Source organism: Periophthalmus magnuspinnatus, chromosome 10, assembly GCF_009829125.3.
Source record: "Periophthalmus magnuspinnatus isolate fPerMag1 chromosome 10, fPerMag1.2.pri, whole genome shotgun sequence".
NCBI lineage: Eukaryota > Metazoa > Chordata > Actinopteri > Gobiiformes > Gobiidae > Periophthalmus > Periophthalmus magnuspinnatus.
This window is the reverse complement of record NC_047135.1, coordinates 32,201,421-32,214,816: the sequence shown is the minus strand read 5'-3', so window position 1 is coordinate 32,214,816 and position 13,396 is coordinate 32,201,421. Positions and strand designations below refer to the sequence as shown.

The 13,396-nt window shown below is 38.2% G+C and overlaps 1 protein-coding gene across 3 annotated transcripts in view; it reads left to right on the top strand.

Annotated features, from left to right (window-relative positions):
- drp2 (dystrophin related protein 2) overlaps positions 1-13,396 on the top strand; it is a 103,469-nt gene that overhangs the window by 19,825 nt on the left and 70,248 nt on the right. For 2 of the 3 annotated variants that reach the window (XM_055224747.1, XM_033974653.2), the window contains exon 1: positions 11,558-11,675. In XM_055224747.1, coding sequence (XP_055080722.1) covers positions 11,629-11,675 — 47 coding nt within the window. In that variant the 5' untranslated portion in view covers positions 11,558-11,628. Of the gene's footprint in view, positions 1-11,500; positions 11,676-13,396 lie in introns of those variants that run through there. The other variant, XM_055224748.1, reaches the window with a different exon arrangement.

Genomic DNA, 13,396 nt, shown 5'->3' with positions numbered 1-13,396 from the left:
CACAAAGTAATTCAAGTGATTTACAGAATAAGAAAGACATTAAAATCACAATACAACAAATCAAAAAAATCACAAATTATCATTATAAAATTAAAAGAGAAAAGGCAGAATAAAAACCTCCAGGGTCCAAACAGAACCATTTGGAGCCTGGATTTAAGTGGATTGTCTAAGTAGAGGCCTGTCTCACATCTTCAGGAAGATTGTTCCAAGTTTTAGCTGAATAAAACTGAAACGCTGATGTTTAGATGTTTAGTCCTGACTCTGGGCACCCAACATGTGGGAGATGTTCTTTGGTGCTGGTCCATGGAGAGATTTGCACACAGCGCCAGTGGAGAGACCTGAGCACAGGACTTATGTGTAAAGTACTTCCTGGTTCTAGTCAGGACCTGAGCAGCAGTGTTCTGGATGCACTGTAGCTGTCTTAACACTGGTTTGGTTTATTTTGTTTTCATACCTGACAGTTTGGATTGCTCACTAGCGCTCTTCCTCAGAGGCAACAGCAAACATCGTTGGGACAGAGGACAACAAACATCGCCGCTGGATTAAGGAGGCAATCGAATACGGAAACATGCCCATAGGATTTTTAACCAGGATGATGGGGCCTTTTTACTCTCACACACCTAGGGTACTGTATTGAAGAAGTCGGATTGCATATGCCGCTGTCGTGCACCAAAGTCCGTTTAAATCAGCTGACCGGACACGTCTCAGCAACATCACGTGACCACTCTGAGAAAGACCGCGAGTGAGCAGACGAAATTGTCATGTATGAAAACAAACTAAACCTTGGTGTTAAAACATACTCCTTGATTTAATCCAAGCATTATTTACTATTCCAAGCAAGTGACATCAACATGGTCTTTGCTAATAGCCTCAAATTCAGCATCACTTTCGCTCTAACACTTCAGATTGCTGCCAGGTTTACCGAACATTTTAACCACTTCCCCTTGTGCGTGAACTGTCCTAATCCAAAATATTAATCAAGCACTTTAACGAACTTGTCCTAGGGTTTTTAATCTGACGGACTCCAAACTGAGGCAACATCATCAGGACGTATCTGTGAAAAGAAAAGTACAAAACATGTATTTGTTCAATGGGCTTTTTGAGCTGCAGCCCATTAGAATGAACGCACAAACAGAACTCATTAGCTGAAATGGGCAGTTCATATTTGTTGGATGCGAAAAAAGGTAGTATGATGGGTGGTCAGGTTAGACAAGGTCGGCATTAGCTACTCTGTAAAAATGCAATTACCATAATGTATGTAAGAGCAGTACATCACATTTTCCTCTCACCAGTATTAAAGTCCATTATTTTTGTATTCATTTTAGATGCATTGACTGCTCTAATACCTCATTATGCTCCCCGCAAACAGAATATTTCCTCTTCTCTGTTGTTATTTGTCTTAATTAGGAGGGATTTCACTGGGGCTTTGGTAAATTGCCTTTTTCTGAAGCGGGCGTTCCACTGCACACACTGCTGCACGGTTCTACACTGTGAGAGAGGATAAGGGGGCTTTTCCACCATTGCCCATGCATGTTTATTTGTGCTATTTTACTTTAATTAACTCACATGTAAATATGTATTAGACCAAAGAGTTAAACCTTTTTTTCTTTAATGATACACATGGGACCACAATATGACAACCAAATTATTGTGGGTAATAGCTTTGTTGAAATTAGAATTTTTAAGACTTTTTAATACAGTTTTGAACTTTGGTAAGATATTTTATGTTTCATTTCATCAGGCATAATGTTTTTGGTGAGGATTTTGATTTATCTTGCTGTGAAATGACTGAACTCCGGCAGCTCAGTAGTTTTTTTCTTGCGTAAGTGTTAGGTCCAAGTGCTGTGGCCTTCTGCTTTTGTGTCCTCTCCTTGTACAAAACTATGAGTAGAATATGGTAACAATGTTTGAAACCAACTCTCCACAAAGTAGATCTTTTCTTTAACTCCTTAAAGTGAAAAAAGCAGTGGGTTGAATGATGAATGGCTTGGTATTAGAGGCAAAACTGTCAGCGGTTGGCTTTATTTAGAGATATGTAACGATATATACCACCGATTTGGATGTTTTCAAAAATGTCATTCCATGTATTTGCGTATATCCTTGTGATTTATCATAAGATTTGGGGAAAAATCACATTAACTAGTTTGGCAAAAATTCACTGTGAGGTCCTGAGATCGTTGTGCTGAATTACCAGTGCAGTAGCGATGAGTTTGACAAATTTATAATGTCTTCTCTTGATGTCATCTCTTTAAAGACTGCATTAGAGAAGTTATATACTTGACAGATCTCGTCAAAGCAACCTAGACAACTTACTGCATAAGCAAGAGTTCAATTCACAACAAAGACTGTCTATAGGTGCGGATTAATGCCAGACACGTTTTTATTTCACTCCTTGGCTTTATTTTTGTCTTGTTTCTTAAAAGCACCTTGTAAACGTAAATAAAGTGTGCAAACGACGTGCGTGCTCTCAGGCAAATTACTTAGTCACTGTAAAGATAATAAAGAGTCAGACTAATGAAATGTCTGGTTGGAGGGCATAACAGCGCCGGGATGACAGCTATAGAACTCTATGAGAATAAAAGAGGGAAGTATGTGCTTAAATTAGTGCGTGAAATCCAGGTAGCGCTCAAACAGTCGGGAGACGGACAAATTGGGTCGTTATAATCATCACAAAAGCCCTCGCATCCGTATTAAGTACTGATAAAAAGCAATCAAATGAAATGAATGCATCGTAACATACTGTTGTTCTGGAGATATACAAAATTAGAATATCAAGTATATTGTCTATAATTAAAACGATAAAAAATTATAGAGCTCATTAAAGAAGTAATGAAGTGAAATGTTTACTCAATAGAAGCCTCCAAACAAAGGTATTGTTTTATATTTCTGCGCTTTTGTGGTTAATGTTATGGTTCTTTCAAGACTTGTGCGATGCTTGAACCTGAAACAAAACATTTATAGACACATTTTGCCACATTCCGGATGAATCATTAAAACATTGTCTGAATATCGGCAAAAAAACAAAACAAACAAGATATGCATTTTTGTCAATATCGTCCACCATAAGGCAAGGCAAGTTTTTATAGCTCAATTGGTACACAAAGTAATTCAGAGTCCCTCTAATATAAATGAATAGAAAGAGGATCCAGTTCTGCGATTCCCCTAAGACCCTGGGCCCGGGACAACAGACCCCTTTGTCCCCCCTCTGTCGACTCCTCTGGGCAAAAGTATTTTATTTTGCGAGAAAATGCAGAATTCTTGCAAATAAAATGTAAATCCATACTGACCTGTCTAAGTCTATTCTCATTGCACAAGTCGTACACAAAGTAATTCAAAGTGCTTTACAGGATAAGAAAGGCATTAAAATCACAATACAAACAAATCAAAACCTAAATTATCGCAAAATTAAAAGAGAAGTGCAGAATAAAAACATTTCAGTCGTATGCACAGCTCAACAGAACCTTTTTAAACCTGGATTTAAACATTGTCAAAGAACATTACAAGTTCAATCCCAATACAACCATGGACCTTGTAACACATGTTAGTCACAGAGCTGACTCAGAATCTACAAACTTGGAACTAGTCCCCAAACTCCAAATTTTTGTTTGGTACATGGAGTCTATGAACCAGCTGGTCCATTCTTGGCGCTAGTTAGTTTCTTTTGGATAGTGCACAATGGGTTTTTTTATCACTTGAGTTAAGTGTTGTAATTGTGGGTGTAAAAGCATTACAAATCACAGTTGGCGTCGCTGGCAGACAGAAGGATGTATTCACAATTACAGCACAGAATTAGATCCATCTCAGTACAATTTGTCCATCTGTCGCAGTGTGTGGAGCTGTGGCTTCCTTACACAAACACTATGCCCCCTTTGGCAGATATTCTTTATGTTTTCCTTCTCCTTTGTTTTATAATTAAGTCTAATGTTAGGAAAATGATGATTGGATATGTTCCATTTATATTTATTAGCGAGGAACAGAGCCTGAGTCTGCTGAATGGTCTCATTAACATTGATATATTTATGCATATATATTTATTTATGTTTCATTGAACAGCCTTCCAGTTGATCTGCTATCTCCATTATATTGTTTAATGTCATCACGACATACTTTATGTTGAGTTGATCAGTTCAGAAGGTATTCCTCTGAGTCCAGATTCCAGTGCTTAAATTGAGAATATTTCGATAAAAACAGCTGATATGACAAAACATTTCTCATATATTTTTTCCTTCATATTGATTGATCATGTTTTTTGATTTGATTTTATCTTATTAAAACAAACACAAAATGCTTTCAATATTAATTCCCTGAACTTAAACAATACAGACTTCTAATCTGTACAGACTTGATTGTGTTTAACTGTCTGCAGAACACTCTCCCTCTGTCTTTAATTCTGCTTAAGACTAGACTGAAAACCCACTTCTTCTTCTCCCCCTGGTATTTAATACTATCTAGACAGGATATCTTGGTGTTTCATTGTACTTTTCCTATGTATCCTGTTATTTGTTTTTTATGAATTGAATCATCAGAGATCTGACCTCTGATTGGCTAAACTAGGAATGCCCAAATCGCTGTCTTAATTTCACAGCTTATAACTACATTTAAACCTATAGCAGTCCTTTTTAACCTTATTTTAACTGCTTTATTGTTGTTAAGACTAAAGCATGATACTGTATGGTGTCTACTTTGTCTACCTTCAAAAAGAACATAAGGTTTCCAGACAAATACGAAACCACTTCCCTTTGTTGTGATGCTAAACTTTATATTGCATGAATACTATGACATGGACTCTTCTTATTTCAATACAACTTATGTTCTATCTTGTCTGTTCATCTGTTAACATAACCTTTCTCCTCTCTGCTATGCTTTCTATTTGCCTGCTCTGTTGCTTGTTATGACCCTTGCCAACCCTTATTAATTGTGTATACACCAGACTGAAGCACTGCTGAAAGACTGCCATTGTATTGACCATATTCCACTGGTGAATATCTTGTGCTGGGGTGAGTGTTTGTGGGTGGGCGCAGATGGCCTTTTTATTTGCAGTGCTAGCGTTGAAATGTTGGGGTTATGTTGATTTGAGGACAGACCACAGCTTTGACCGGGATTTTCTCAATACGTCTGGGTTTCCTCTGTCCTCCAGACTCATCTTTGTGCGAGCGGTTTAAGGTACGTACTACACATTATGGAGAGTAGCGTCGGTAATGAGACTAAATCCTTTCCCGTATCTACAGGCGGATATCTTTGCTCTCGTCTTGATGGCTCAGAGATTAGCATCAGTGCTGCATTGACACAGTGTAGCAGTATACGTCTTTGATCCACTCATCTTTTATCTTAAACTGCTCTGATTTCAAATTCATATATCGCCCACAAAATGTCCCTCTAATCTCAACTCAAGTGGAGCGAAAAATGAGTAGGGGATGTATGAAGCGTGCGTGCATTGTTCAGACCGCTCATAAGTTTTCGTGTGAATGTGGGTTTGATAAGAGCGCTGTAGTCACTGTGGTGGGTTGTTGTGTGGTCTGCCGAGAGAAATATCTGCTGTTTTTACATTGTTGTCTCACTTGGCTGAACAATGCCAAGTTTGGTACAGGTTGTAAATAAAGTGCGTTTAAGGCTTGGCTTGAGTTTTGCAAGTGAAAAGCTGGTAGACAGTAACAGGAGTCTTTTGTGTACTGCACAACACAATCAATGTGTTTTTTGTTTGGAACGTTTTATATATTTCTACTGGACGATGCTTGCTCAAGGTTGTAAAGTTTTCTTTCGTTATCGTTAAACCTCTGTTGGACATAACCCATCCAATTTAACAGTTATGGGTTCAAAATTGATACATTAAAGGTACTATTTTACGCAGAATGGACTCTATGTTACCTCAAAAACATACCTGGAGTTGTTGGAGTAACCCTGGATTTTTGGGCTATCTACTTTTCCATAGCTTTTTTTTAATTATCCAAATGATTCAAGTGAAGCCTCCCCTCTAATATAAACGAACAGAAAGAGGATCCAATTCTGCACCTCAACAGACCTCTTTGTTCCCCTTGACGACTCCCCTGGGCAGGAGAACGTTATTTTGCAGCAATACAGAATTCTTGCAAATAAAACACTGACCTGTCTAAGTCTTTTCTCATCTGTCCCTTTTTATAAGTCATATAAATGAGCAAATAAGACAAAATTCAAATATGATTAAAAAATATGGCTACAGCATCTTTTATCCTCTAGAGGCATTTACACTGTGGATAATATTTCTTTGTCAAACTCCCATTATAAGATCTCATTTGTTGTTGCAGAGAGTGACTCCCTGCCAACATGACTCCTGCTCAGGAAATTAATAACGAAAGACATTTTTTATTTGTTTTTAACCCGACAAATAAAATAGAATCAAACATTGAGATCGTGTCTTTTACCTCACTCATTGCAAGAAGAGTCATTCTACTTAATTGGAAACAACAATCCCCGCGTACTTTCACTAGATGGATAAGAGATGTTATGTATTTTTTTAAATTTGAAAAAAATTGATACACTTTAAAGAGAACTACACAGCAATTTTTAGAGACCTGGACTCCATTTTTGAATTATTTTGAGGGGCTGACTGATTTTTTACATTTGTTTGTTTTTTTTTCCTTGTTTTTCTATTTTTTATTTTTAGTTTATTATTATTATTTTTTAGTTTATTATTCTTATTATTTTTTATTTTCTTCTTCTTGTTATTATTATTATTATTATTATTTTAATTTTAATTTTTTTTAATTATTGTTGATATTATTGTTCATTTAATTTATTTATGCATTTATTTTCAGTAGCGTATATTTCATCCTTGCTTTGTTTATTTGCCATACCATTATTTCTATAATACAATAATGATATGAATGTAAATCTCATGTTAACTCCTGAAAATTATGTTGTATTGAATGTATGATGTCCTTGAACATTGTACTGGAACATTGTTTTGCAGATGAACAATAAATAAATGGGGGAAAAAAACCCCAAAAACATTAAGATCAACATGAGGAACAACATCTCGATACATTTTTGTCATCACCTTGCACACGATACAGTCTGTGTCTATGGGGTACTTTGCTGTGCCATTGGAGTACTTTGCTGTGCCTATGGGGTACTCTCTCGTCTACTTCACTCTCCATTCATCTCCATATTCCATTCATTTTCAAACCCACAAACTGCGCTGCATTCTGCTCTTAAACATGGGCCTGTCATGTAAAACTCCCATCTGGGTTTGATTCACTCCCAAACGCTCTGGTGCAATGGGGCTTAGTGCTCCGTCACACACAGGATTCTGCTGGTGCGGATGGAGGGAGAAGGAGTTCACCTGCGTCGAAGGAAGAAGTCTGAGGAAAGGAAACGAGGAGATAAGGAGAGAGGAGACGGCGGTAAAGCCAAAGAGATGCTGATGATTCACTGAGGGGAGAGAGAACCCAATGCAGTCTGAGGAGGTCTAAACTAGAAAGGTGCCGCGAGACGAGCCAACATGCAGGAAATAAATGGACAGGAAGATAAGCCGAGGATGCGGGAGAAAGTTGAATAGTTTTCTCGGTGAAGTTTTTTGTGCTCTTATGTTGTGTTGGAAAGTTTCTTCGACAATTCTCATCTGATTGTCACAAGGAGATTTCAAGGTTGTGCTCACTCGTTTCTTTTGTATTTTACACTGACAAAAAAGAATATAAACTTTTGTCAGTGGGGTGACAGTAGCTCGGTTGGAAATGCGTTTGCCCACTGATCGGTTGGTGGTTTGAATCCCGCTCTCACCCTCAGTGTCTGTGTACACCGGTGTATGAATGTGTGTGTGATTGAGTGGTTCCTTGATATAAAGCGCTATATAAAAATGTCACCGTTTACATGCTAAAATGACATTAATTTCAAATATATATGTTGACTTGAGTAGTCTAGACATATTTAGTTAGATTTTTTTTAACAAATATTTTCTGTGGATTAAGAAATGTTCACATAAAATAAGTGAAAACATTTTATTTCACGTTAAATCAGACCTATTCTGCAAAATGGACTTTTCAGAGCTTTTAAGCATGTTCGAGTTGTTTCCTTCTCATTTACCCTCTCAAATCTATTTTTGTAGTAATTCATGCATGTTTGAGCAATTGTTAAGCACTTATTTTCAAGACACCATCAATCCCAGTTTTCATGCCCACTGCTCTGCACTTATTTCGCCCTTCAATTTTAGTTTTTTAATCAATATTTGTAGGATTTTGGTACAAATGAAAACAAAATAAAATCTGTTGTGCAGCTATCCACAGGAGAGGTCGACAGCTACATGGAAGTTAGCGGAGTTGTTTCCATTATTAAGTCCTTTTAGATGAATATTGTGATTTAAAATGTGCAAATTATAACAATGATCCAGTGTCATTGTTCAAAAACATATAGCAGACACAAGCACAATAGGCACAAAAATCAGAAACCAGTCAGAAATACCCATCTCAGAAATGAAATTGTGTGTATATATCACATTTAAATACAACTTAAGCTGCCCATAGTGCTTCAGAGCTAGTATTAAATGCCAGGGAGAAGAGGTAGGTTTTTAGTCTGGTCTTAAACTGCGTTAAAGACAGAGGATCTGACAGGCAGAGGACGCTGTTCCATAGTCTGGGACCTGCCACAGTAAAGGTTCTGTCACCTGTTCAGTCAAATAAAGCTCATCGAGTGTAGCAGTAATAGGAGCCGAGTTCAGACCGAGTATTATAGCAACTAAAGAGCCGATCTGGAGCCAGGGTGCTGAAGCTAAAGCGGGTTAATATGAAATGAGGCACGCCATGCTCAATTCTTATTTAGAACATGGCGACTAGCAGGTTATTCAAGTCCATATATATATATATACGGTCTATAGTAATCCCTCAGTCGTCCAGGTATGATCCATAGTAAAAGAAAAATTCAAATCTGTCAACTGGACAAAAAGTCGTAGGAGTGAGCAGCCAAACGTCTTTACTCCTACTACTTTTTGTCCAGTTGACAGATTTGGATTTTTCTTTTACTATTCTGTCACCTCTGGTCTAGCTATACATGGATATAAACCTAAACTATTGTCTAAATGACCAAAATAAAGATCAGATTTGGGCATTTATCCCTGAATTTGGCTGGATTGACTGCGTATGTTGACGTTTAAGAAATGATTACTCGTGATGTAGCACTATGTAGGTCTTTAATGCTATTTATATAGTGGGATACAAACAGTAAATCATAAAACATTGGTTGAAGGCAAAACATGCAGAGTTTGTCTCAAGTGGTTTTCAAAGAGTAGATCCAAGTTAGTGCTTTTTATTCGACTCTAGCGATCACTTACATAATTTAGTCGTCTTTGATCTCGGCTCAGATAAACACACTGAAAGATTTCTCACATTTCAACAAAAGAGTTAAAAGTTCAGAGAGACCGAAACCAAATATTTTTCATAAGACGTAAGAAGAGTTTTGCCTTACAGTTATTCAGCGTTAAACAAAACCAACTACGCACTTTTATTCCCGACCAACCCCTGCGCGGCTGACCACACGCACGAGTCCATTTTCCCTTATTCCGACGCATTTTTATTAATCTGTGCTATTTTAGGTTATTTTCGGTTATTTTACCCATCAGCAGTCAGACGTCAGGCCTGTTGGTGCGTGGTGAATTTTCAAAGCAAATTTCAACATAAAAGACACTGAAAATGAAACTCTCTCAAAACTAAGTAGGTAAAACATGGTGAACTTTTGAAACGCGACAAATGGATAACACAGACAGCAGCCAAAGTGGGCTTCTTTTTAATTAAATTTAATCTTCACGCATGTAATTTTTTCAATATTCAACTAAACTACTAGACATAACTATCCCAGGTTTGTTTCGTTTAGTCTTATAGTTCACGTTTAAGTTAAATATCACACTTATAAGTTACTTTAAACATATTTTATTTGGTTAAACTTGCATAATTCAGTTAAACATATCCATTAATTACGTGAATCTCCACATGGTCTAGACCAGGGATGTCAAACACATTTTTACCGAGGGCCACATTAGTAAAATGGCTGTCCTCAAAGGGCCAGATGTACTACTTTTTTAACTTAATTAACTGTTTCTGTATTTATTATTTATTCAAATTACAAATACTGCATATGCATTTTTCTAGATGTAAAAAAATATGTCAGTCTAACTGCATATCTCCTAATAAAATGACATTTTAAGACCATAATACCTTTTAATTTACCATCTCAAGGGCCACATAAAATGATGTGGAGGGCCACATTTGGCCCACGGGCCTTGGGTTTGACACATGTGGTCTAGACAAAGGGGCGTGTCCAATGTCGGCCATTTTGAAAGCCTCGGGGGGTGAGGTCACGGGCCGGACCATGTGGAGAGGAGAACTAGTTTAAGTTCTTTATTTTTTTTGTTTTATTTCAATGCCTTTGTGTATTTTGGTTTCTATATTTAAGTGTTTATAGTTTTATTTCCGACACTCGTCAAAGGGACTGAGGCTTAGGTTTTCGTTCAACGGGGAGAACATCAGAGTAGCCAGGTACATCTGGGGTTTTACTTAAGTTTCTGTTCATTTCTGTTGCGTTTGATTAAGTTGAGCAGTAAATTTTTGTAAATATGTATTATTTTTGTCTACCTCCTGCTTCGGACCACATTGGCCAGGTTCCCCACAGACTAGATTCAGACCCAACCTGGAAATGCTCGCTCTGCCCCCAGCCATCTGTGAGGTTGTTTTACATGTGCGTTCTTTCAGCCTGATATTTTCTCTCCAGGTTCATGGGAGGATTGCGTCTCAGCTACAGCCTACATACTTTTTGACTTTTGACACACCAAAACCCCAACTTTGTGTCTGCTCTGATTGAATGATTCAGAATAATAGGATCAAATGTGTTCTCTGTCAGATGTGAGGTCTCCTATCTCTCAAACAAGGCGCCTTATTTATTATTTAGCTCTGCTGTTCATGATTTATTGACTGACTGTGTTGTTTGGCTGATGTGGCAGTCTGTTTTGGGCTTCACTTTAATAAAGACTAGAATGTACAAGGGTGATATTTGTACTTCTGTTTTTGATGAGGAATGACACATCTTGTGCTGTTGATAAGGTTGTATTTGACAGCTCTTAAAGGTCCTATATTACACAAAATGGATTCTTGTGAGTTTTAGGCCATGGTATGATGTTGTATCCTCATCAAAAACATACCTGGAGTTGTGTTTTGTTTCATTTACACATGTTTGAGTGACATCTCCAAAGGTCAAAATGCTGTGTTCCACCATGTGATATTTTCATGTTGACAGCAGCTCCTTTTACTTTTTGTTTAGTAGAGACTGGCAGTTCCATAGATCAGAAAACAGCATAATATGGGCCCTCTAAATGCACTTTTGTCTCTGTGCCGACAGCAGCATCAGAGTGTATTGTCAGAGTGTGTACATACTATGACATTTTGATGTTTCCTTATGCAGATTTCCAGATCGCTACAGTAATGTGTGACTGACCATTACACAGATCATGCTCTGTATGTCTAATGTGTCTATGTTCCCACAGCTACGGGGCGGCCCTCGTGGCCGGGATGCCACTGTGTGCCTTGCCAGTCCACAGTGGACGGTGAGGGCCAGGAGGAGGCTACCGAGAGCAGGAGACTAAGAGGAGGCGGTCCTCACCCATCCGGAGACATGAACCTGTGCTGGAATGAGATCAAACGCAAGTCCCACAACATACGGTAAGCTCTACAACTCTACATGTGTTATACAATGTGATGGGCTGGAATATGCCAAAATCTCACCGAAAGGCTCTAAAGAATATAAAGAATATGAAGTTGGACGTCTGATGGTGGTAAAATCTATTATATGCTCAATAAACAGTTTTATTTGTAAATCTCCAGTCGATACAATGCTGTTGTAATGCCTGGCAGGGTCCAGCACTTGGTTTGAATATATCGGGCCACACAGCACTAATCCTGTATACATAGAGATTGCTGATGAGACAGGGTAAAGTAGCCACAGGCTGTTTAACTAGGCAGAGCTATTTACATGTGTTAAGGTAATGGCCCTAATGGATTTCTCTGCCTTGTTTGCGATGGCAACATGAGTGACTTCTAGACTCCACACTGTAGAGTCGGCCTGTGACAGCTTTGAACCCATTAGTGAGACTTATTTAATGAAGGCAGCAGTGCAAACGCTCCGCCGAAGTTAAACACTAAGCCCAATCATTTATTTGGTCTCTGGCTTTTCATTTTAAACACTCCTCTATCGATTTAAAAGCATTGTCCATTATTGTTGCAAATTCAAACAATATTTCAGGGGTTAATTCTATTCGTTACAGTTGAGCGCATTTGTCTGGGTAAAACAATTAGCATTTGCGCTGTCCTTAGAAGCCTAATTGGGAAAAGTCTATGCTTGCTTTTTCTGTTCTCTCCAGCATGCTTCTGGCCCCTTTAATTGCTTACTTGACCCTGACGTATTATGGGAGGGGTGAAGTTAAGGAAGGATAGTTGTGAAATTGGTTAAGACATTTCCCCCGCAGCCCTGTGTAATGAGATCACTATGAATGACCCGCAGTGGCTGTTTGTTGTCTGGTGCTCCCTGACCTCATCAAGGAAGGAGAGAGAGGGGATTCTGAAAGGAGAGAGGCAGCTGGTATTAAATCATCACAGGAGAGGGGAGAGGATACAGGTGGGGCGGTAGAGGAAGAATGATTGAAAAGAAAGACTGTCCAACCTTGAGGGTGAATGCGGTCCTGGAGAAAATGTCTGGACAAGCGCAGACGCTCGGCTCTATAATGGTCTGTCTGGCATTGACTGACAGCTGGATTAGACGCCTCTCCAATAAAAGTCATGGCCGACTCCTCTATCCTTTAAACTGGTCCATGACAGACAGGATTATGGCAGATGGGTGGAGATATAAGGTACCCGCCCACTCACATGAGCTAAGGCGCCGCAAATAACCAGGTAAATCAGGTATTTCATTACTACAGCTGAGGTATAAGTATTTCTTTGGATTTTCTTTGTTAACCAGTGGTGGAAGAAGTACTCAGTTCCGTTACTTAAGTGAAAGTACAGATATTGGAGCAAAAAAAAGGTGTATTTTGCAGAGATTTAAGATCTGATTAAGCTTCAAATGCACTGATATTGATGCAGATTTGTGCTGAAGCTTGTTCAATAGAAACAACTAAATCAGTCACTTTTTATGGCTGTTATTTGTATATTTTTGTTTGGTCAAATCTGAACGTGACAATAATTAAAAAAAAATACTTTTACTTTTCAGTCCTGTTCAAAAATGTAGTGGAGTAGAAAGTACAGATACTGCTCTCAAATGTAGTGAAGTAAAAGTAAAAAAGTATCCACTGTAAAACTGACTTAGGTACAGTACTTTACGACTTTAATTTAACTTACTTACATTCCACCACAGCTGTTAACTAATTTAAACATTTAAAGACAAAATG